The sequence below is a fragment of the Pithys albifrons genome, chromosome 17 (assembly GCF_047495875.1).
Source record: "Pithys albifrons albifrons isolate INPA30051 chromosome 17, PitAlb_v1, whole genome shotgun sequence".
Lineage (NCBI taxonomy): Eukaryota > Metazoa > Chordata > Aves > Passeriformes > Thamnophilidae > Pithys > Pithys albifrons.
Window position 1 is genome coordinate 5866741 of NC_092474.1, and position 24269 is coordinate 5891009.

A 24269-nucleotide genomic window follows, 5' to 3' on the forward strand; every position below is an offset into this window, starting at 1 on the left:
GGACAAGGAACTGCCCCCCTTGGTCCTGAAACCTGAACTGGGGGGTAGGTTGGCACTCTGGGCTCTGCTCCCCCAGCTCGTGCCAGGCTGGAACAAGGTTTCCATCCCATGGTACAGTTAACTGAGAGGAAAATGTTGGGCCATAACCCTCTACGAACTTGCTTTTGTAACACTTTCTTATAAGGGACACTTCAAAAAAAGAACACTCCCAAACCAACTTGGATATTTGTTGGGAAGCAGAAGGAAAAAGTTTATTTGAACAGGCCTTGGAGGTCAGGAAGGAGAATTTGTTTCTTTTGATTTACATTAAATTGCTTTCTTTAGACCCATATGGGCAGAGTGACACCACCTTGTTTTAGGACACCCTTATTTACTTGTGGGGTTGAATTTGTAGTTGGAGAAGGCAGTGGAAATCCCAGTTAATTTGAGGAATAAAACCATGAGTCCTCAAGGAAGATGCAAAGTCCGCCCCTGGGAAAGCTCTTTGCTTGCTTTGTTGGGCTGAAACCACAATGTGTGCTCTCTGACTGTTAAAGGCTTTGGAACATCCACAACTTTTCTGTAGGAAAGGGAATTGTTTCCTGGAGAGGAGTCTAAGTGAAGCCAGATCTTGGCTTTCCAAAACCAGAGTCTGTGGTTGGGATTCTGAGGCAAAATGGGGCAGAATAAAAGGCCGAAGGTTTTGTTTCAGGGTTTTGTCTTGTGGATTTGCCAGCTGAGAAGTGGGTTTGGTTTGTGATTCCCAAGATATTAATGCAAATATTGGGTTCAGAGCACAGTTTAATTACATCTGAGAATATTATCCCCAGCAAGGATATTTGTGTGAGGCTTTGAGGGAATGTTGTGAGTGAGGGTTTGAGCATCTTTTGATCTTGAGGAGTTTCTTTCCTTGTCAGCTGCAGACACAGAAGATCTGTAGCCCTTCTAGAGGAGGGATGATGAGTTTGATTGTGGCCATGGAGTGTCACAAAGCCACACATGGTGACAGCTCTGCCAGCCTTTATTCAATTTACTGCATCAATCAAACCTGGATCTACCCAGACTTCAACAAAGTAGAAAAGTTCTTGAAGCTTCCAGGTGATTTCCAGCAGGAAAAGAGTAACAGGAGATGGGGTCGGGTGTGTGCAGAGAACCTCTGGGCCCTTGGAGAAATTTGATGTTTTCAAGGATTATTTTATTTCCTGCAGAAATTGCTGATAGCTTGAGAGGTAGTTTGTAAGAAGAAAAAAGAAATGTCTTTTTTTATAGCTGAATTGAGCTGGTTATCAGGGAAACTGAATTTACTCGAGCTGTTCCACTCCTTCCTCTATTGACAAAAAATTACATTGTGGCAAAAATTGGGCCTGGAACCTCTTGAATGTGCTCTGCATCTGATTCTCTCTTGGATGCTGGGCCAGGTAATTTTTCTCCCTGTATCCTCATTTCCCCCAAATGAAGGATAATAATGGTTGTCCCTGAAGTCAGGGCAGAGCTTCAGTGCATCTCTCGAGCCCTGGGAGCTTCTCCCAGGAATGCCCAGCCAGGCCCTGCAGCCCCTGGGCTTTGGGGGCTTTCTCTGCCAGGGTGACTCAGTCACAGAATCATAGAATGGGTTGGGTTGGAAAAGCCCTCCGAGATCATCAAGTCCAACCCTTGGGCCAACTCCAGTCCCTTTACCAGATCATGGCACTCAGTGCCACGGCCAATCTCACCTTAAAAACCTCCAGGGATGGGGAATCCACCCCCTCTCTGGGCAGCCCATTCCAATGCCTGAGCACTCTCTCTGCAAAGAATATTTTTCTGCTCTCCAACTTCAATTTCCCCTGGCTTGAGCCCATCGTGCCCCCTTGTCCTATTGCTGAGTGCCTGGGAGAAGAGACCAACTCCCACCTGGCCAGAACTTCCCTTCAGGCAGTTCCAGACAGTGCTGAGGTCACCTCTGAGCCTCCTCTTCTCCAGGCTAAACACCCCCAGCTCCCTCAGCCTCTCCCCACAGCACTTGTGCTCCAGTCCCTTCTCCAGCCTCGTTGCTCTTCTCTGGCCCCGCTCCAGCCCCTCAATCTCTTTCCTGAACTGAGGGGCCCAGAACTGAACACAACACTCAAGGTGTGGCCTCCCCAAGGCAGAGTCCAGGGGAAGGGTCACTGCCCTGGGCCTGCTGGCCACGCTAGTTTTGATACAGGACAGGATCCCATTGGCCTTCTTGGCTGTTTCCTCTTTTCTTGCCATTTCCTGCATTTCTCTCTTAGTTGCCACTCCTGGCCTTGGTTTGTGGTGAATTCTTAATTTATTACTGTTTTTTTTGGAGCCTGCCCTGATGGGACTTGTGTGTTCATTTTCCTTTCCCTGTTAACATCCCATCTTGTCTCACACAGAGCCTGTAAAATGCTGGAAATAATTAAATTGCATGTCAAGGAAACCAAACAAATGCAAAGCTGCACAGCTGGCCCCGAGTTTCACCTAGAGAAGGGTTTAGAAATATTATTTCTATGTAGAAAAATGTACTTTGTGTCCCAGGAAAGCTTGGGCAGAGGTTCAATATCCAGAGGTGCAGGTGGGTCCCTCTGGCAGTGCCAGGGGCTCTCTGGGCTCTGTCTCAGCCTCCTCCAGTCCCTCCTGTCTCAGTCCTGGGTGTTTTATTGGCATTGACTTTACTCCAGGTGTCCTCTGCCCTGAGGTCCCTTCTCTGGGTTGTGGGAATTCTGAAGATGGATGGCTGGGGTGGTGCAGAAGGTGGTTTGTACATTCTGAGCAGGAATTGAAGAGGTGGTTAAAAAAGAAAGAAAAAATAAGCGAGAAGCTGAAACCAGATGTGTGTGTTTGGGGGTTTTTATAGCACTTTAAATACTTTGCAAATATCTGTTTTGGATGCTTTGAAAACTTCATTTTTAACATGGTAGGTATAGATATAATTTGACTTTTCTTTTTCCTTCCAATAACATATGTCAGGGCATCCTTTATCTTCCCTCTCCAGCCTGTGCCTAATGCAGAGTCCTCGTTCACTCTGTGTGTAACAAACTGTCCACTTCCATTTCTTTGCCATGAAAACTTGGGCATTTAGAAAAATACGAAGGCACCAATAAAGAGTGAGCCCTTTCCAAGTCTCTGGCTAAACTAATAAATCAAGATCTTATGGGATTTGGGGGGTTTGTGGGCATTCTGATGTCTCAGGCAGATTTCAGTTTAATCGTAAGAGTTTGATTTTCTTAAAGGGAGAAGGGTCTGGTGCTGAGCTGGGACTGGCCAAGTGACTTAAAAAAGAACTTTTACCCTTCTCTAGACTTCTTAAAAAGGTATGAGGGACAGAAGTGACACAGACCGAAGAAGAAACTGAGCTGGGCTGGCACATTGTTCACTTTGGTCTCCTCTGCCTTGGCTGGTTCTGCTGAAACCTCCCAGAACCCTCTAAATGATGGAGGTGGTTTTTAGGGGCTGAATGTTCCATGTTGTGGGAAACATAAAGGATGATTTAACAATGCCCCAGCACTCCAAATGTGGGCTGCAGAATGGCAGAGGGGAGGAAATAACCCCAGCCCCAAATGTGCTGAACAATGAGCAGAAAGTGGTTATTGATCAGCTGTGACTCTCCTTGTGCTGCTGCAGCCATTCCTTTTGCTTTATTAAAAAAGAAACAAAACTTTCAGAGGCACTTATGAAATATTTAGTGTAATTATTTCCCCGATCAAAACTCCAAAGAAATTACCCAGCCACAGAAACCTTGTTAATCTGCTGGTGTTATGGATGAAAGAGGCAACAGAGATATTAAACATTTACTGCTCTGGTGCAGAATGGCCTCTCAATTGCACCATTTTTCACCAGCCTTCCCTGCTGTGTCTGTCTTGCTTCCCATGGAAGAATTTGAGATGTCATTCCAAGTTTCTTCTGATGGAGTGGGACTTATTTTCTCTCTCCCTCTTTTGCCTTTAGGCAAGGCAGATCTCAGCCTAATGAAAGCAGTGTGAAGGATGAGGGTGCCCCAGCGCTGCCTTTGCAGTTATTCAGTGTTTTCCTCAGCAAAACTGTCCTTTTTAACCAGCTTTGAATGCTCATTTCCTCTTCCACATGGTATTTGCAGGAGCGAGGTAAATGTTATTTCTGTCAGGCCTGTGATGCTGAAAAAGTGGAGTAGCTGTTGATTTCCAGTTTGAATAGGGAGTTACTGAGGAACCAATCCAAGGTCTGTCTGATGTTGGCATTTTTGTGGCTCAAAAGTGGGTTTAGTGGAGCTGCAAACCATTTGGAGATAAAAATTCAAATTAACCTTGAGAAATGATCTGAAATGGGCTGTAAGTTGGAAAAGATGAGCATAAAGGGCCGTGATTAAGCTCTGAAATGGGGAATGAGTGGTGTGGTTGCCATTGCAGGGGAGGGGAGGGGAGATGCAGCTGCAGTGGGGTCAGAGCTGAGTGGCCTCCACTGCCTCGTGCTGGTGGCAAACCCTGCAGAGGGGCGTGGACAGGAGTCACAGGAAGGACTTGGAGCTGTCCTCCTCCTTTGGAATGCCATGGCTCACACTGGGCTTGGTCCTGTGCTTTGAGGGCAGAAGGGTTGGAGCCAGACAAGGAAAAGAAGCATCACACATGTTTTTGGACATGAGGATGAGGAATTGAGGAAGGTCGTGGCTGATGAACCATTTGCTGCCTCCCCTGAGATCAGCACAAGGGAGGGGCTTCCGCTGCAGTGGGATAGCTGAGGTTGGACACCAGAAGCCTTTTATGTGTGTAAACAGTCTGGAGACAATCCCTGTTTCTGCAGCTTGAAGTGTTCTTCTTCATTCATAATGTTTTCTTTGAGAAAAGGTAAATAGTCCTGTTTCCTGATTGTTTTCAGCTGAAAGGCCATTTGTCCTCTGAGTCTGGGCAGAGTTTGTGCTCTGTTGGGTGCCTGGGGACCCTCTGGGTGAGCTGTCCCCAGCAGTTGGGTGCCTGGGGACCCTCTGGGTGAGCTGTCCCCAGCAGTTGGGTGCCTGGGGACCCTCTGGGTGAGCTGTCCCCAGCAGTTGGGTGCCTGGGGACCCTCTGGGTGAGCTGTCCCCAGCAGTTGGGTGCCTGGGGACCCTCTGGGTGAGCTGTCCCCAGCAGTTGGGTGCCTGGGGACCCTCTGGGTGAGCTGTCCCCAGCAGTTGGGTGCCTGGGGACCCTCTGGGTGAGCTGTCCCCAGCAGTTGGGTGCCTGGGGACCCTCTGGCTGAGCTGTCCCCAGCAGTTGGGTGCCTGGGGACCCTCTGGCTGAGCTGTCCCCAGCAGTTGGGTGCCTGGGGACCCTCTGGCTGAGCTGTCCCCAGCAGTTGGGTGCCTGGGGACCCTCTGGCTGAGCTGTCACCAGCAGTTGTAGAGCTTTGGACTTCTCAATTTCTTATTTTCATGCTCAGTGGCTGGCAGGGAAAGAGTGGGAGTTTTCATGACCTTCTGTTCTTGTGGATGTAATAAAAAAAGTGTAATTTCCAGTGCAGCAACTGACAGAGAGAAAAGACAGACCAGGGAAGGTCTGGACATGGATATTGAGAGCCTGGTTGGATTTGTTGGTGGCATTTTGTTCCTTAATAGAAGTGAAGCCTCAACCAACCAGTGGGAACTGCACCAAACTCCTTCTGCTCCTGCTTTCCATCAGGAAGAGGGATTGTACCACCCAGAGCTGTGAAGTGTAAATGCAATCACCTCCCAGGGAGGCTGCCTTGGAAATGAGATATGTTTATTTTGTTCTTTAAACTTGGCCAGGTCCCACCTCTGTGCCAGTGCTGCCCACAGTGTGTGTGTGGCAGTGACCCCTCAATGCAGGATGGGCCACCAACCAGGGGAAAATCCTGTCCCTGCTCTCTGCCTGTGGCATTGCATGGATTTTTCTTTACAGGAATTTAAGGAGCTGCCAGCAATGTTCATCCTGTTTTCAGCCAACACTCTGCACTGGCTGCATTCAGTGTGGCTTTTATTTTTGTTTCCCTGTGTGTGTGTGTATATATCTGTATGTCTCTATATTTGTGTTTATATATAAGATATACATTGCACATCTATATTTAGAGGTGTGTGTGTAATTTTTGCTTGTTTTCAGTGTGTAAATGTTGAGAGGATTGGACAAAGAACAACCCCATTAAAAGCACAGTTCCTTTAGCTCTTCTGGCCCTGCAGTGAGGCCACAGGACTTTGTGAGTTAGGGCTGCTCTCTTAATGCAGAATGCTTGGAAACATTTAACCTTTAATGTCAGATGATTTTTAATATTTATCTTTATCCCCAGTATCAGCAAAAGGATTAGAGGCTGGTTTGTCTTTCCCTCCAAACTCATCTGTGACTTGAGTGTGCTTATTAGTTCTTTTAATGGCTTCTTTATTAGTTCATTACTGCATAACCTCCAGGCATGGCAGGGCTTGAAATGTTAATTTTCCGACCAAAGTTCAGCTGATGGACTTGCTCTGATCCCCTTGGAGTCAGTGAGTGCATGGAAAGGGCTTGGCTGGCTTTGCACAGCATCACTGACCAAGCAGAAGGAAGGGAGTCAAGTTTTCCTCTCCCAGGCATTGAAGGGGTGACAGGAATGGGAAGCACAAGGAAAGAGTACAACATCTGGAATGTTTAAGGAGAAGAGGTGGGTGGGTGTGCTTTGCCTTGGTGATCCTTCCCCCCTTCCCCTCTCCCTCGAGCCAGTGTTTGGCTGCCCAGTGACCTCTAACAAGGTTTAATAGCTCCCAAAGTGGCTGTGTTGCTTTGGAACTGCTTCCATCCTTCACTTGGAATAAGTGTCTGCCTTACAACGAGCTCCTCAGTTCTGTGACCTCAAATCGTATCTTTTTTTGGGAAAAAAGCCCAAGTGCTGCAAATGGGACGTGCTCACCCTGCCTTACCCAGCAGTGTGTTATCCCCAGCCCCTTGCAGTGCCTTTGAGAGCTTTGAAGCTCCCCCTGAGCTCCACATCTGAGGAAAGCTGATCCTCACCTGTGCCTGGGTTGTGCTCTGCCTTTTGCCTGGCTGTGTGGAAGCCCCTGGAAGCAGCACAGGGAGCGCCCCGGGCACTGGCAGGGCTGCTGGGGCTGGGCAGTGTGGGCACATGTTCATGAGCTGCTGATTCACTGTCAGATGGGATCTGAGCTCAGGCAGGGAGCTCAGCTGGGTGAGCATCTGCATGGAAATGCCTCTGTGAAGGGATGTCACAGATGAGATGGTGATTAAGATGAACGAGGGCACGAGCGTCGCTGACTGACACAGCGGCCTTGGAGCCACGAGGGTGTCAGCTCTGCAATTTAAGGAGCTTTAACTTTTCATCTGTTTTTTTTTTTCTTCCCAAGGCCTGATGAGTTTTTAAATCTGCTTTGCTGTCAGTCTGTAGGTACGACCCACGCTATGAAAACTGAAAACTGCTGATTTTAAAAAGGTCTTTAGCTGTTGCAATGTGTGTGTGGAGACAGTTTTGAGTGTAGTGATGAGTGGCCACAAAGCTACTAAATGGAAATATTGGCTTTTTAATCTTTTAGTGGAAACATGGCTTCAGACAATGCCACTGGAGGGATCACTTTGGTGGGGTTGGGAGAAGGGAGAGAAGGGAACAGTCATGGGAGGGCTCTGTGTCCCTGTCCTGGGCTGCCAGAGAGGAAGGTGCTTGGGTTCTAAGCCTGGTGTTGCTTCCCAGAGTCCAGGTGTTTGATACACTTGGGACCAATGTCAACACCTGTTTGGTATTGCTTTCTTCAAAGAGGCATCATCTTGGGGAATAAAGGCAGTATTGAGAACGTAAGGAAGGTCTGTAGGGAGATAGGTGAGGTCTCCAGGTAATGCCTTTGCTCATCCTTTTGCCATTATGTGTTTGGCTTGGTTTTCTTATGGTTGGTTATTAATAATCTTTTGTTTCTCAGTTATGAGACAATATCTCAAGGAAAACTGTTTCATAGCTGAGTCAGGGGTGTTGATCCTTAGCTTGTGAGTTTGTTCTTTCCCAGGGGAGGTTGCTCTCAACTTCTGCAGTCAGTATGTGCTCAGGACCCGAGACCTGAAGCTGGTACCTTCCTCTGCTCCTGGCCCTGTGTGACCCTCCGTGATGGTTTTTCTTTTAACTTTTAATACTGTAAAATGAACCTCCTGCGCAAGGCTGGAAAAAGCTCAGGATCTTTTTTTCTTCTCTGTTAAAAATGGGCTGTAGCAGCCATGGCATGGGCTGAGTTCCTGCTCCTCACTGAGCTCTGGGAAGCCTGTGCTCAGCAACCTGAGCACAGAAAACGTGAGCTGGTCAAAAATGAGTCATTGACGTGACAGCTGGGAGAGCTGCAACAGCCCCTTTGTGGCCTGAACCTGCAGTGAGAGTGGTGCTCCTGCCCTGGACCAGCTGAGACATCAAGGAGCTGGGATTTCTGCTGTCATACTCGGTTTCCATGCTGGGGTTTGACCTCCAGGAGCACAGTTTGACCACACATCACACACTGATTCTTACCCCTTAATTACAAGCTGTCAGTTGTCATCAGTCCTCTGCTCCCTCCTTCAGTACCAGGGCCTGCCTTGGTGCTCCCAAAATGACCACCAAGTTCATGGACTTAATAGAGGGATTCTGCTGGGCCTCTTGATCCATTCAGCTCCTGCAGATCCCGACAGTCCTCCCCTGCTCTGGAAGCAACGGCACTTTTTGGGGAAGTTTGTTGTTGTGAGGCCACCTGCTCGAACTGGCAGTGAGTGCAGGAGGCTGTGAGAGCCCTCAGATGGCTCAAGGTGGCCCTGCCTCGTGGCAGCAGGATGTTGACTCTGCTGTGTAATTATGGTGCTTGGAGAATCTGATTTTGAAATAATTGAGGTCTAAACCACGAGCCTGTGCCACGGGGCCAAATCCAATCAGGGGCTGCACAGATGTGCCTCTTGGCTGCAGCAGGAAGAGCAGCCAGGCTGGAGATGTCCTGTGTCACCGCTGCTTTCCTCTTGCTGGGATGGGAGGTGCCTGCAGGTTGAGCTTTGCAAACACCCTCTGGATGCTGCTGGTCCCAGCTTTTGGCCAACCCGTGGCAAGTCCAGCTTGGCAGCCAAAATCCAGTGGTGAAAAACCAGCTGTTTGCTGATCCCAGCACGTGGAGCATCTCCCACACCTCTGGCTGCTCCCAGCGCTGTCCTGGGTGTGGAGAAGTGCCAGGGACACAGCTGGTGTTTTTACTCCCGTTTTCCAGAGCTGTGTGGTGACTCCTTTGCTTCCAGAAGGGCTTTCTCTTCTCTCAGTCGTGTCTGCAGACAAACTTCAGTATTTAGTTTGGTGTGGGTGAGCTTTGATTGCCTCTGAAGTCCCAAGACTTTGAAAGGTGCCTCTGTCCTCGCTGAGTTGTGTGAAGGGGTGGTTTTGTCACCTCTGTCCCACTTGGAATGGTGTTCCCCAAGATCTGAACCTGGTGAAAACACAGGCTTGTCTTTAATGGTTTGCCACCAGGACTCCACTGCTCTTGAAAGAGGAGAGATTATTTTTTCTCAATGGTATCCCAAACTGCAAACTTACCTTGGTATTTTCTTCTTTACCAGCCTAAACAGACAAACAAGTCAGGTTTGTTCTCTTTGTGCTTCCTGCAGGGTCAGGCTGCTGGTCCCAGGTTCTTTTCCTTGCTGGCCCCCTGGGTTTGAGATTGGCATTTTGTCCTTGCTCAGTGTGTTCGCAGGGTTGTTTTGTACCCAACTTTTGGGGACTGGTTGCAGTAACTGGAGGAGGTTTTTGGGAGCATGGCCTTTCTGATGGGCTGCTCAGAGACCTGTGGGCTGAGCCCAGACACTGCTTTTAATCCTGGATCACAGGGAGGAAACCTGCAGGGAAAGATCCCAGCAAATCCTCAGTTCCTGTGAAAGCTGAGCAGGAGCCACTGCTGTGCCCAGACATGCTCTGGGGCCAGAATGTTGGGATTTTTAGTCTGTAATAAAATAAACCCTCTTGTGTCTCTGCCATCTGAATTATTACCTGACTGGCACTTCATTATAAGCACATTTTTTCCATCTTGGGACTGGTTTCCCGCCATTTTATTGCTTTTTAGGTTCTATTTTTTGTTTTATTCATCTCTTCCAATCGATAGAAATATCCTGTTTTTAGCAAGCAGCAGAGGCAGACGTGACTGATGTCCTGATGGTGGAGCAGAATCACTCTCAGCATTTGGGGAACAGAGGGAGAAGCTTTTAAATCTAATTATCAAAGATCTCTCAAGCACAACAAACTGCTCAAGGTGTGTAGCTGAGTCTCCCAGTGCCACTTGCCCCCCAAGTTGGGATTCTGTCATTGTCCCACTGCGGATCTGGTGCTTGAGGCCCCTCCTCTGCTGGTAACTGTTGTTCTTTGCCATGACACTAATTAAAACCCCCTTAATGAGATTATCTGCACCTGTTGTGGAGGATTAGTTGGATAGAGGAGATCCTGCACTGTGTGCTGTGCCCAGCAACGCTGGGAAGGCAGCACAGTGTTCCCAGGATTGCTCCCTTCAGGATTTGCCATGGCACACAGTGCCTTGTGCCCCCTCCACGTGCCCAGATTGCTCTGGCAGTGCTGAAATGCAACAGAGAATTGAAGTTGAAGACAAATTGTTCAAGTGACGCAGCCCAGACAGGTCCCTGTTCCAGAGGAGTTGGGCTGGGATGGGTTTGCTTTGGTGCCAAGGTAGGAATGTGCCAATCCAAGGGAAGCCAGCTGGGAGCACCATGGCCTGGGGGAGCAAAGCCTGGCCTGGGCTGGCTGGGCAGTGTCCCAGGTGTCTCCAGAGCACACCTGGGCTTGGGAGCACTGGGTGTTGTCCCCAGCTGCTCTGTGACCACCATGGGCATGTGCTTGACCCTCTCATGAAAGGTTGGTGAAGTGTTGTGCAAACACCCACTGGCACCGAGCGCTGGTGAGGGTGCTGTGGCTTCCTGGTTCCCACATCACTGTTCATGAATTGGTTGGGTTTATTCTGTTGGGGTTTTTCTCATCAGTGGACTGGGTTTGCTGCAGCTGCTCTGCCTGAAGCCTTGCAGTAAACAGGCACAGCAGGAAGGTGGATTTGGGTGGTAAGAAGGAACCCAGCAAGTGCTTTGTGTGCTCTGAGAGGTCACCAGATCCTGCCAAGACTTACTCGGGCTGATAAAAGCCCCTTCACTTCTTCTGTCCTTTTCCTCACCAGTCATCTTTTTTTCCCTTCCTTTCCTTACCTGCTGTTATTGTCTTTACCCACAGCCCATAGAGAGCCTAGAAAATATTTGAGAAGTTCCTGCTTTTCCCTGTGGTGCAGTAAATGCTGTTGTATTGCCTGAATTGTGCAGCAGGAGTTCTGTTAAAGTGCCTTGGGGTGGGATGGGGGGTTATTTTGTGTTTGATCTTTGTATTCTCATGCAGTGGGAGTGTAAAACTGAGCCTGGCATTGACACCAGTGCCAGGAGGGTCTTGCCTGTGTTTGGAGGTGCAAGAGAAGGGATCCTCTCAAGACAGTAACTCAGAATAAAGCAGGGAAGAAAAGTACATTGTTGGTGTCTTTATTGTTAGAATCCAAATGATTTTCTTCATCATGGTGTTACTGAGGGCTGAGCAAGTCTAATTATTGCCTTTTCTTGCTGCTAAATGAGTCTAGAGGATAAAACCTGATGCCTTTGAGTGGATGCATCTCTGGTGTGTTGCTGACACTGGAGAGAGACCTTCTTGTCTGGCTATTCACTTGGAGCCTTTGTCCCATCTCTTCCATGGAGATGCTGCTGCACAGGAAACTCTGACTGGTTTGGTGGCAGAGGGCAGGAGGGTAATGGCTTTGATGGTGTCCCCTGAAGCAAATCAACACTCTTCTGCAAGAATCTGTTCAATTTGATACCAGGGGCCTGGTAGCACTCCAGGGATTCTTCCCTCTGCTATTAAGCTTGTGGCTATTACAAATATTAATGTTTGTCTGTTGAGTTTTTTTTTTCTAAGAGGATGTTCTGCACTAAGAATGGAAAATAACCACCCCTCTCTTTCTTATCCCCTTTCTCTCTCTGTTCCAGGGCTCCTCGATGTATTTTCCTTGCCATTCTTTAGGGAGCCTTTAGTAAAAGCTTCTGGATTGTGTTTCTGAGGGGGCAGAAGGTGTTTGTGTCCAAGATGCTCATAAAGGAATATCGGATCCCTCTCCCCATGAGCGTGGAGGAATATCGGATCGCTCAGCTCTACATGATCCAGGTCAGTGGCACTGGGGGTGGCACTGGGGGTGGCACAGGGCACTGGGGGTGGCACTGGGGATGGCACAGGGCACTGGGGGTGGCACTGGGGATGGCACAGGGCCATGTGGGGGATGCAGAATTCCTTAGTCTAAATTTGGGGGTTGCTGTGTGCTTGTAAAGGAGAAGTAGGGAAAGTCATAAACTGCAGTTTGAGGTTTGCTGCCTCTCATCCTGAAAGTAAAGAACTTCTGTTGGACCTCCCTGTGGAAGCAGCAGCTCCTGGATGGGCTATTTCCATGGGAACAGCAGCTCCTGGATGGGCTATTTCCATGGGAACAGCAGCTCCTGGATGGGCTATTCCCATGGGAACAGCAGCTCCTGGATGGGCTATTCCCATGGGAACAGCAGCTCCTGGATGGGCTATTCCCATGGGAACAGCAGCTCCTGGATGGGCTATTCCCATGGGAACACTGAGTCCCAGTATGCGGGTCCTTATCTGGAGGTAATGGAGCTTTAGGGCATGAACAGCCAGAGCTTCCCAGGTGGGCTGTGGCTACTGGTCCTGCCAATTCCAGTTGCAAACCAAAGGATTGTGTTCTTTCTATGGGAAGGAACAGACTTGAGAGAGTAAACCAAAGGTGTAATTCTGATTATTTTGGGGTGGGGAAATTCTAGATGTAACATTTCTGTGCTTACAGATTACCATGAAATAGATACTAATCAGTTTGGGCATAAGTTATAGGTTATTTTTAATAGGCTTCTGAATACTGATGGGAATTTTTGTTGAATTCCCTCTCTTCAATAAAGCAGTTAATTAAAATGTTGGGGGTTTATAACTGAAATCCTCTGTGCCATATTCTCCCAGTGTTTGAAATCCACCCAGGAGCAGTTTTAAAAGGAAATGAATCTGAAGTTTTATTTCATTGTCCCAAGCTTTAAGTAAAATTTAATTTTGCTCATCCAGCAAAAAACACATTTAATATTGAGCTTGTAGGAGAACTCTGCCTTCTGAAGCAGGATGAAGCAATGCTGGGAAAACCTGCTTTGGCTTAAAACCTGAAATGACTTAAGGGAAAAAAGCAAACCCTCAAACTGAGCCAAAGCACTTGGCACTTGACAGTGACTCCCCCATTTCTCTCCCAGCCATTCAACTGGGTTCCTTAAGGATTCCTACACTTGGGCCTGTCTGTTACCACAGTCTGGGCTGTGTGTTTTCTGGTAAGAATGGTCAAATTCCTTTTTCTGACACAAATACATCATCTTTGTGTGTTTAACCCCAATGGTACCTGTTGGCGGAGCAGGGGAACGTTTTTCTCGTGTGGGTTCATTTTCCTGTACCATTTTCCTGTACCTTTTCCCCGACGCTGGAGCTGCTTTGACTGTTGTTGTAATTAATTTGTTAATAGCTTTGTCTGCCTAATTTGGCTCAGCTGCTTTGAGTGAGGAGCTGGTGGATGGCAGCAGAGAACTGGCTGTGCAGAACTTGTCAGGAGCAGTGGAGCAAGGGGAGAGCGATGGGATTGAGGAGGAGCCACCCACATGATTGAACAGAGGATGAATCCTTGGCTGGGGAGTGTCTGTGGGACCTCCTGGGACACGTGGAGGGCTTGGCCAGGGTGATGAATTTGCTTCTTGATTTCAGAAGTTAAATTGCTTCTGTTTATTTCATTAAAGCAGAACACTGGGTCCTGCTCTGGTGCTTGACAGTGATTTTGGCCGTGTCTGAACATCAGAAGGACATAAAAAGCCATTAGGGCTTCATGCAGGGGGAAGTTCTCCAGCCCAGGAAACTGCAGCTCCACATGGCCATCCAGCCCTGCTCTAATTTCCTGCTGCATTGATAAGTAGCAAAGGAAGATCTGCTGAAGGTCTGAGGGAGCTGGGGGTGTTCAGCCTGGAGAAGAGGAGGCTCAGAGGTGACCTCAACACTGTCTGGAACTGCCTGAAGGGAAGTTCTGGCCAGGTGGGAGTTGGTCTCTTCTCCCAGGCACTCAGCAATAGGACAAGGGGGCACAGGCTCAAGCTCTGCCAGAGGAAATTAAAGTTGGAGATCAGAAATAATTCTTTCCAGAGAGAGTAATCAGGTATTGGAATGGGCTGCCCAGAGAGGGGGTGGATTCCCCATCCCTGGAGGTTTTTAAGGTGAGATTGGCTGTGGCACTGAGTGCCATGATCTGGTAAAGGGACTGGAGTTGGCCCAAGGGTTGGACTTGATGATCTTGGAGGGCTTTTCCAACCCAATCCATTCTGTGATTCTCTTAAACCAGGTGCATCAACTGCTCTGAGTCAGGTCTGTGATGTCCCTGCCCAGCCCTGGAGCAGGAGGGACATGAGAGCAGGAGCAGGAGGCTGGGCTGGAGGCACAGCCTGGACGTCCAGGGATGCTGCAGAAGTGACTTTACTGTGTTGCTCATACCAGAGGAAAATCAGCTGTGGTTTTTCTTGAGAATACTAATTTCAGTTCAAATTTGAGAAATAACAGAACCAGAAAACCCACCGAGGGTGGAGTTTGGAGTTTGGGAGTGATTTGCTTTAGTTGTTCCTGAAATTGGTAGAAAGATTCCTGCTGGTTTCAATGGGAGGTTTTCCTAGACCACAATGGCAAATGTCCTTTTTCTTCATGATTTAAGAGTGGAGGGTTTTGTCTTTGAGACAGGCAGTGGGGAGTGTGGCTTCTGTCCCATTCACAGAATGAGAAAGTTCTTCGTGTCTGTCGTTTTATTTTTCCTCTGGAGTGTCTGAAGAGGCCACAGGAGAAGAGAGTTCTGTGTGTTGAACCCCACCACGGGAACAAGCTGAGATATCTGGATAAAACAGGAGTGAAGTGGCATTTCTTAGAAATCTTTGGCTGCAGTGTAGAACAGAATGATTTGAGGCAGTCCCTGGAGAGAGGAGCAATTCTTAAAAGCAAAAGGTTCACTTCAAAGACATTTGTTGTGTACAGTGTGAGGGATATTTTTACTGGAGACTCCAGGCAGGCTGGGGCTGGAAGAAGCACTTCTCCAGCAGTGTAAAAGGTGTCACAATTACTCCTCAAGGGTGTTAGGGAACCTCAAGGACATACTCAAAGGTGATCACTCGTTTAACTTGGAGCTCATGGGTGAAGATTCCCATTAAACTCCAAACTACTTGGTATAAACCTGCCTGCCTTTTTTTTTTTTTTATGTCCAGGTATAAATTTTGCTGGTTTTCAGCATCATCCAAATGGAGGTTTTCTCCTCTGAGCCCTTCTGGTGGAAGTGGTGCCTCAAAGCCCTGTGGTCAGGGGTGTTCAGTTCAACCCATAGTGTTGTGGTGGCTTTTCCTGAGCATTTTCATGCAGGTTTTTGCTCTGCAGTGGAAGGGTCTGCCCTCTCCTTTCATGAGACAACAGTCCCTCCTCCTTTTTAGAGCCTTAACCAAAATTTCCACCAAGTGGCAAAGGATCCTTCCATGGGATGGGAACAGGCTGTGCTCACATTTACTGAGTTTACTGGATGGGGAAATTCAAACTGTGCCGTGCCCAGCCTGGCATCTGTGCGGGTTCTCTGTGCCACTGGGCAGGGGAGAGGTGCCATAAATCACCCTCTGTGTGTGCTCACATTGCTCTGTGATCCCTCTTACACCTCCAGCTCTCCAGGCTGGTTATAAAGCTGTGAAAACTGAGGTGACTTGCTCTACTTTTTAATTTTTTTATTTTTAATTTGAGCTGGTGGAGCATAAAGTCTTCCAAGTTGCTTTCTGCTGGCTTCTGAAATATTATCTGCAGAGCCAATGGTTTCAGTACTTTAAGCAGCACTTAAATTCTTCCCTAAATAAGTTAATTTTACATTACAGCAAGGGCTTAATGTACCCTTGACTTGCTTGAAGCCTGGCAGGTCTGAGCCGAATTGGTTTTTTCTATTAAATTTTAGGCTCTCAATATCCTTATTTTCATGGGAAGCCTCTCACACAGCATTGTCAGCATCTCCAGGCAGCCCTGGCTGTGTTGGCTGCAGAGCAGTTGGGTTGGGCTTTCAGTTGGTTAAAACTTGGCTGTAATAATGCCAAGGTCATGGGTTCAATCCCCTGTGTGGGCCATTGACTGAAGAGTTGGACTCAATGATCCTTGTGGGTCCCTTCCAACTCAGAATAGTCTGTCATTCTGTCAAGGGCCTTTTCCTATCCTTTCTGCCTTTTTGCATTTCTGCATTTTCTGCATTTCTGCATCCAGATTAAGACATACTCATTTTTATATCTGATCTTAGAACCTTCCTACTATGACTTGGTTTTGCATAAAACAGGCAAAATATTTCAAACCAGTGAATTAATTCTTTGTGCCTCTTTCGATGTAACTTTTTCCTAAAATCTGTATGCACATTGAAACCTTGTCCTGCTTGTGAGGGTGAGAGATTTCTTGCTGAACTCAGCCTGGAGGGTTGTCCATGGGACTGGGAGAGCTGTGCTTTGGTCTGGGGAGCTGCAGCCTCCTGTCCTAAGCAGGGAGGACCTGGAGCTGAGCACTGGAAGGAGTTTCATGAGGCACAAAGCATTTATGGGGGAACAACTGTAACCATCTGCAGGGATTTGTTCCTTCCTCCAGAATCTTTGACCCAAGGACTCTGTCCTGGGTGTCTTTTCAGACATATCCCATCAAAGGCTATTTCAGTCTCTGCAAGGTGAGGCCTGTTGGGCACAAAGGGTCAGGATCATCTGTGTTACACATCACAGAGATCTTATTAAAGGGGCTCTTAATTCTTCCTCTTCTAAGACTCCTGCATATTTTTGTCTCCACAGCCATCCTTTCCTGGCATCCTTTTCTTGTGTGTTCAGGGAACTTTCCTTTCTGGCCATCAGCCCCTCACCCCAGAAACAATGCACATGTTGAGTCTCTGTTTCATAAAGGCCTGGAACAGGAGATCTGAATGCATTTGTCAGAAAGATCAAGATGTTATTAGCCAAAGGTCAGTCCATTTATCATCCCAATAATGCTCATTACTGTGGTTCCACATGCCATGAGGTTCCCAGAGACTGTTGCCCCTCTGACCCTTTCATAAGACAAGAGAATTCCTCTTGTTATTAAAACTTATTTTTATATCAGTGTGCATGGCTTACTTGTCTGCTGTAAATAACTCTGCTCCTCATTTTGTCCACACAGATTTCTCTGAGTATTTGTGACCTTCCAGCAAAGTGTGCTTTAAAAATCTTCTTCTGGATGTAGCGATTACCTTTGGGGGCTGAGACTCAAGATGTGGTGCCCTCCTTACCAGCTCATAAAGTTCATACTTTGTTGTTCATCACTTTGAAGGTCCCTGCCTGGGAGAGGCCTCTGGCCCCTGTTTGAGGCAGCCCATGAAAGAGCACCCATCAACCTGCTGAACTCAGCAGGACCCTGGAATTGAGGGCTCCTCTCATGTTTTAACACAAGCCTTTCTCCTGCTGTTCTCCAGGGCTTGGCATTTCCCTGAAAAATCCGAGCTCATTCCCAGCATCAGCAGTGCTGTACCCCCTACCCTGCCTGCTGGTGGAGGATCCTGAGCTGCCTCCCTCCTTTCCTAAGGATCATGGCTTGTCCATCATCTCACTCTCCAGACCCCTGCACTGTCCTGCTTTCTCTTTGTTTCCTTCGGGAACACACTTGAATTCCTGCCTGGTGGTGGCCCTGCTGGAGGCCTGTCCTGGTGCCCAGTTGTGTCCCTGAGCCCCTCAGCTCCCCTTGGCAGCCCCCGGCAGGCTCAGCAGATGGTGGGGGATGGGTTGAGTGGGGAAAGGCAAACCAGCCCTCCCTCTCTGGACACTGAAGGACTGGCTGGCTGATGAGTCTTGTTTCAGGTGCAGATGCCATGGCCACCTGGCCAGACACATCCATGCCTTCATTTGAAAGCAGGTGACACCACAGAGACCCTGGAAGGCTCCCAAGTCTAAGAGCAAAGCCCGGTTTGAGGCTTTTCCCACAATTTCTGTGCTGCAGCATTAAAACCCCTGTGGCTTCTGTGTTTTTTCTTCTTCCTCTGGTTTTCATGATCTTTGTGATCCTGAGGACTTCAATCCTTCTGGGAGAGGAGAGGAGAGTGACACACTTGCAGATGTTGAAGCTTTGAGGACAGAGGTGGTACAGGTACATTCGTACAACATCTCAACATCTGCAAGTGTGGGGTTTCCTTTGCACAGGTGGCAGTGGCACCCAAACAAGTCACCACCATTTGGGGAAAACATCCAGAAAACATCTTTTCTGCATTTTCTTTCTTCCTGTCTAGTCATTTCCCTAACAATTCTTAGTGATTCAATATCATATTCCAAAAAAGATTTGTGTTGCCTTGACAGTTCCCATGTGCTTTCTTTCTTTGAACAAAACTGAATGAAGCTGAGATAAGGTTTATAACACAAACATTATTCTAAACTTCAGATTTATACTGGTTTTAATGCAGGATGCAGCACTGCTAATCCTGCTGAGCTTTGTTGGCTGTCAAAAAGCCTTTTTCATTCTTTATTATTTTTATTCTTATGAAAGGAGGTGTCTGATGTGTGGACAAAATCTTGACTGTTGACCGAGATTAGGTTCTCACTTTTTCAAATACCCAAAAGCAAGCAATGAATTAAGTGTTAGGAAAACTATGGGGATTTCTTTAAGCCAGCCCTCTGGCATTTTGGGATACAGCCTGTTGTTGATGAACAATTGCACTGGGTTCATACAATCTGAGGGATGTAGTCAGAGGATTAGAATTGATCCAAAACGCCCTGAGTTGAAATTCTGTCTCTGACTCACAATATATTAATGGGCAACTTGCTTTGCCTCCCTTTAAAGCAGGGCCAGTCATTCACAGTGTCTGTGGAATAGTTAATACACTGAAAAATCAGTTTAAACACAGGGAAGGAAATACTCAAAGTAGATGAAATACTGAGCTGGAAGTGGAGGAGACTTTTGAAAGATTGAGCATGTGGCATAAACAAGTTTGAGGTATCTCCATAATCAAGTGATTCCTAATTCCTGTGCCTCTGGCACAGCCAGCCCTGACTCTAAAGGACTATGACTGGGCATCTTTGGAGGGTGAAGTGATTAATGAGTGGCCACAAGAATGGTTCTTCTAATGCTGTAAATTATTTATGGTCCTGCACAATTGATTGTCCCCAAAATATCCTGGTTTTGTACGAGCAGCTTCATTAATATCTGGCCCTGATTCTGAATAATGCAGTGCTGGTACAAATTGGTGCTGTGTGTGTATCTCCTCCATCTTGAGAGACTCTGCTGCTTGACAGCCTGTCCTGCCTTTAACTTTTAGGGCTCTTTATTAAAAAAACATGTTTTACATTACAAGAAAAGCAGCCAAGAGTGATGGTGCTGCAGGTCACGTGCACAGGCTGGGGGGGGAGTGGTCCCTTCTCCAGGGCTTTCTGCTCACCCAGCTTTGCTTCTGCAGCCCTACACGTGCCTCTGTCTGCCAAGAAGACCCTTCCTCAGTGGAATCCTCTTCTCCTTGAGTGCTTAATGTCTCTTTGGAGGCAGCTCTGTGCAGTGATTGAAGCACAGGACAACAGAGCAGCAATTCCTGGGTGACAGTCCCTGTTGTTGCTTGGTGAACTTGAGGGATGATCCCCCTTCCCACTACCCCTGCTGCAGGCAGGAGTGATCAGATGGCAGCTCTCTGCTGGACTGGGAGGACAGAGGATAACTGTTTTATGGGTACCATCAGAATTATGTTCATCAGTGTTTGGGGGACAGGTGAGTGGCTGGATGGAATGAAACACTGCACATTGCCCAGCCATTGATCCAACCCAGAGGGACATGTTTAAAACAGCTGCTCTTTTCCCTTGGCTAATGAAGCCATTGATGAGGGACAGATTTCTTTCCCCTCTGCCCAGGGTTTCAGGTCATTCCTGTGTGTTCTGTGCAGTGAGACTCAGTCACAGTGCTATTGTAAGGCCTCGTGTTCTGATCATTATCTTGTTGACTCACACTAACCTTCCTTCCCTAAATAAGTATTGACAGTGGCCCTTCATGTATTTTATTTTTTTTTAACAGCACTAATTGGATTAAAGTAATTGTCACCCGTGCAGGACACAGAGAGCACAAAGGGCACAGGGACAGCTCAGCGGTGGCCACCATGGTTACTGGTGACATCACTGGTGTGCAGGGCTGAGGGAGGGTGGCCTGAACCCATTGCCTGGAAACAGAGGGTGCAGTGCAGAGCTGCCTGTGAGCACAGTGTGGTGTGAACAGCCAACCAAGTGCTCCATGGTGGCCCCAACTCCTGAGAGGGCAGGGGTGGCCTTGCTGGTGGGAGTGGGAATCCTGTGTGGTTGGAGGGATTCCCATTAACCTCATTGTGCACTGTGAGGAAGAGCAAACCTTGCCTTGAGTAACAAGAGTTTGCTGTTCTCCAGCAGTTCTGTTGTTGCAGGACTGTCAGTCTGACTCCATGTGGTTATTTCTGATTGTACCTGGCAGAGGGCAGGTTCAAAAGTGCTGTTAGAACCCATATCTGGGGTAGCAGAGGCTCCCATTGGTAAAGGTGAGCTCCTGTCCAGCAGCAAGTCCAGGCACTCAGCAATAGGACAAGGGGGCTCAAGCTCTGCCAGGGGAAATTGAAGTTAAATGTCAGAAAAAATTCTTTCCAGAGAGAGTAATCAGGCATTGGAATGGGCTGCCCAGAGAGGGGGTGGATTCCCCATCCCTGGACGTTTTTAAGGTGAGATTGGCTGTGGCACTGAGTGCCATGATCTGGTAAAGGGACTGTTGTTGGACCAAGGGTTGGACTTGATGATCTCGGAGGTCTTTTCCAACCCAATCCATTCTATGGTTCTGTTATTCTACCTTTAAGATTGTCTTTCCAATATAACCACTAAGGCTGTGCTCATCTCCTGAAAAACAGGAGCAGAGAAGCTTCCCTGTTTGAGGGCTGTTTTGCTGGATTTTGGTCAGAGTCCCCACTCAAGCCCAGTGAAAAAGACTTGCATCATGCTTTGGATGCTGAGATGGACGCTGAAAGCTCTGGGTACCAGATGCTGCAGCCCTGCCAGCAGCTCTGTGTCTTCAGGTTCCTTTCTCCTCCTTCCAAATGATGCTCTCATAATGATTCCATCAAGTTTCATGGGAGAGGACTCGGCTCTTCTGACTGGGCACAGAAACCTTTGACAGCAAGAAGGTGTGTGGGCCCTTCCACTTCAGCACCCTCCCACATTGATAACAGCAAGGGTGCGTTTTATTTTTAATTTAATTCCTGGAGCTTCCTGTTTGCTCTTAGAACATGTTGTGCACTGGTAAAATTATGATGGTTTTGATGTGATGTGAAGGGGTCTGCATTTTGGCTTCTGGAGGAGTGGAAGGGTGCCATCTTCTTGTTCCCTTCCTTCACTCTGAACAAAGCTTTTTGCTCAGATGTCACCCTGGTTTTGGGGATCTGATTTTAATTGAGTACTTCAGGTCTTTGATACACATTTTGAAAAGAAAAAGAAAAACAACAAAAACCAACTCTACTGTACTTTTACAGTAAACCAACGTTTTGTTTTCATAGTCCAAGACCTGATTTTTGATTACCTGCAGCAAACCCTGCCCTGCTCTGTCAGAATCTCCACCAGCAGGCAGGAGGTTGGTGGTGGGGAAAGCAGATTGCTCGTAATGAATTAGGTGTCAGCTCGAATGCTCAGAAAGGAGTGGTTAACAGAACACAGAGCTGAGTCACACACAGCAGGAGACAGCTGAGGGCAGGAGGATACACCCCTGAGCAGACACATCCTCCCTGGCTGTGGTATCCATGGCAGAATTCCTCTGTTGGGAAAATGTGCTGAGAATAAGCCACGTGTGAGCTCCAGGACCTTCTGGTATTTCCCAGTGTCTCCCATTGGCTTTCTGGGTTAGCTGTTTAATCCTGGCCTGTGACAGCTCTGGCTGGGACTGTGCTGAGTGTTTTGTGCTGGTTTATGAGTGATTGACTGCTGGTGGCACCACAATAAACCCAGTTAAAGCTGAGACTAACAGGATGCCTCCCTCAGAACCTCTCCCAGCTTTTCTGGGAAGGGTTCCCATTTGTAGGACACCATCAGTGTCTCACTGGTCCTTCCTCTCTGGGAAGGAGCTGCCTGGAGCACAACCAGGAAAGCTGTTGGAAGAAGGGAATGCTTTGGAAAATCAGTTCTAAGAGTGCAATACCCCTCAGCCTAAATAATGTCCAACTGGAGATAGCTGGAAATGCTTTTCCCTTGGTGTGTGGAACAGATTGAAAACAAGGAGTTTATTCCTTTCCCACCCTAAATGTTGTTACTCAAACCTTTATATTGAGATTGAAAACAAGGAGTTTATTCCTCTCCCAGCCTAAATTTTATTACTCAAACCTTTATATCTTCATACTTCCTTTCTAAAACTGAACAGAAGGGGTCTGATGAGTGAATCCAGGTCTTCAAAGCTCTGCAGTGATGGCAGGACTTCTCCTTCCTAGACAACTTCAGGGATTTTTGTGGTCTGCTGGATTGCATGAGACACTTCAGGCTTTCTCTGGTTCCCAAAGGACAGGTCTGTTTCTGGGCACTTAATTGGCTTTTGTGGTAGCCTAAGCATCCAAAACAGTAAAAAACACAGTCATTGGTTTTAGGGAATGTTTTCTCAGCCTCCCTTGCCACAATGTGAGCAAGTTTGTTAGCAGGATCCTCAGGGGATGTTTGCTGTCGTGTTCTTGTTCTGTGGTTGCATGGATGGCTTTGCTGTCATTGTTAAGTGAAACCCTCAGCTGGCTGGAAACTTCTTGTATTCATATCTGTGTCTAAGTGGGCTAAAAAAATCCCAAGAGTTCAGTGTTATTTTAATGCATTCTCCCAGAAGGATTTGTCTGGACTATCAAAATACCCTGTTCCCAAGTGGGAACTGGAGGATAAAACACCAGCACAGAAAAAGAAATCTTGGCATTATTGTTTCCAGACAATGATTTGTGTCTTCATTATCTGTGGACAGGAGGTCTGTCAAGTGCTGTCAGTCTCCATAATTGGAGTAATCTCAGCCCAAATCTCCCGTGGGTGCTCAGTGGGCCATGATGTGACTGCAGAGCTGGGGAGCTGTGAGGACTGGCCTGGGAAGCCAAAGCATCTCAGCCTTTTGCAGTCACTGTCTCACTCATTTAGGTGGAGAGGTTGTACTGTAAACAATAATCAGTGGGAAACAGGGTAAGATTATAGCTGTAATCTATTTTTGAGAGCTAGAACAGTGCCTGGCTCACCCACTGTCACAGGCAGCCTTTGCTGTTCTCTGCATTATCATTGCAGTGCTCAGAGCAATAAGTTACAGTGAGAAAACACCTTCAGGAGCAACTACACCACTGAGCTGTTTGCTGTGCTGCTCTGGGCTCTGCAGGGATTCTCTGCTGGGGCATCTGAGCTCCTGCACAGCCTGGGCTGGTACACAGGGAGAAGGACTCTGCTTTGGGACAATATTCTTCCCGGTGTTCTTCTGACTTGGCTTGTGGGGCTGCTTTGTCTTCTACTCCACCAAAAGCAAAACACTACAAGCCAAGCTTAATTTACACAGCCCACATTCTCTATTTCTCCAGCTGATCCAAAAAAACCCATCCTGACTCTTTTATCCATTATTGTGCATTCTTGCTGTGTGAATTCTGTTCCTCCAGCTGTGGTGACACCCCTCAGGCTGTGGGTCTTTCCTTTAGGGAGCTGTGCCCCCTATGACACCACATCTGGTGCCACCTGGTGCCATCCAGCTGTGCCAGGTCCCTGGCTGGGCTAAAGGCTTTGCAGAGTGTCAGCTGGGGGGGAGGCACATTATTTCTGACTGGGGAGGGAGATGGAAGATCTGAGAGCTCTTCAACCTGCCTTTGCCAGTGGAAGGCTTTGTTTGCAGCAGTTTGTCTGCTGTTGTGAAGGGCAGATGATAAATGGGGTTAGGCTTGCCCAGTGGTTAAATGACATTCATGGGAATTATTCATCTGTGATTGCTGTGCCGGGGTCATGTGCTGTGTCCCATGCTATGCTGCTGTGCCAAGAGATTTATTTTAATAGAAGCCTTTAAGTAACTGGCATTCTTGCTAATCATGGTGCATCTGCTTCTCTGGGTTCCCTGTTATGAGTAATTTAATGCTATTACTTCAGCTAGGAGGGATCTGTGTCACCATCTGTCCTGAAAAGCTCTGGATGGGGCTGTGCAGAACGTGGAGTGTCACCAGCACAGGAGAGGGGCTTGTAAAGGGATGACTGGATTTCCTATTGTAATACAACACAAGATGGTTTACTGTGATTGTGACTTAG

General features: G+C 47.7%; 1 protein-coding gene across 9 annotated transcripts in view; it reads left to right on the plus strand.

Annotated features, from left to right (window-relative positions):
- Positions 1–24269, plus strand: part of PITPNM2 (phosphatidylinositol transfer protein membrane associated 2) — a 130163-nt gene that overhangs the window by 53326 nt on the left and 52568 nt on the right. For all 9 annotated transcript variants that reach the window (XM_071571877.1, XM_071571882.1, XM_071571881.1 and 6 more), the window contains one exon: positions 11913–12087. In XM_071571877.1, the coding sequence (XP_071427978.1) occupies positions 12010–12087 (78 nt within the window). In that variant the 5' untranslated portion in view covers positions 11913–12009. The remainder of the gene's footprint in view (positions 1–11912; positions 12088–24269) is intronic.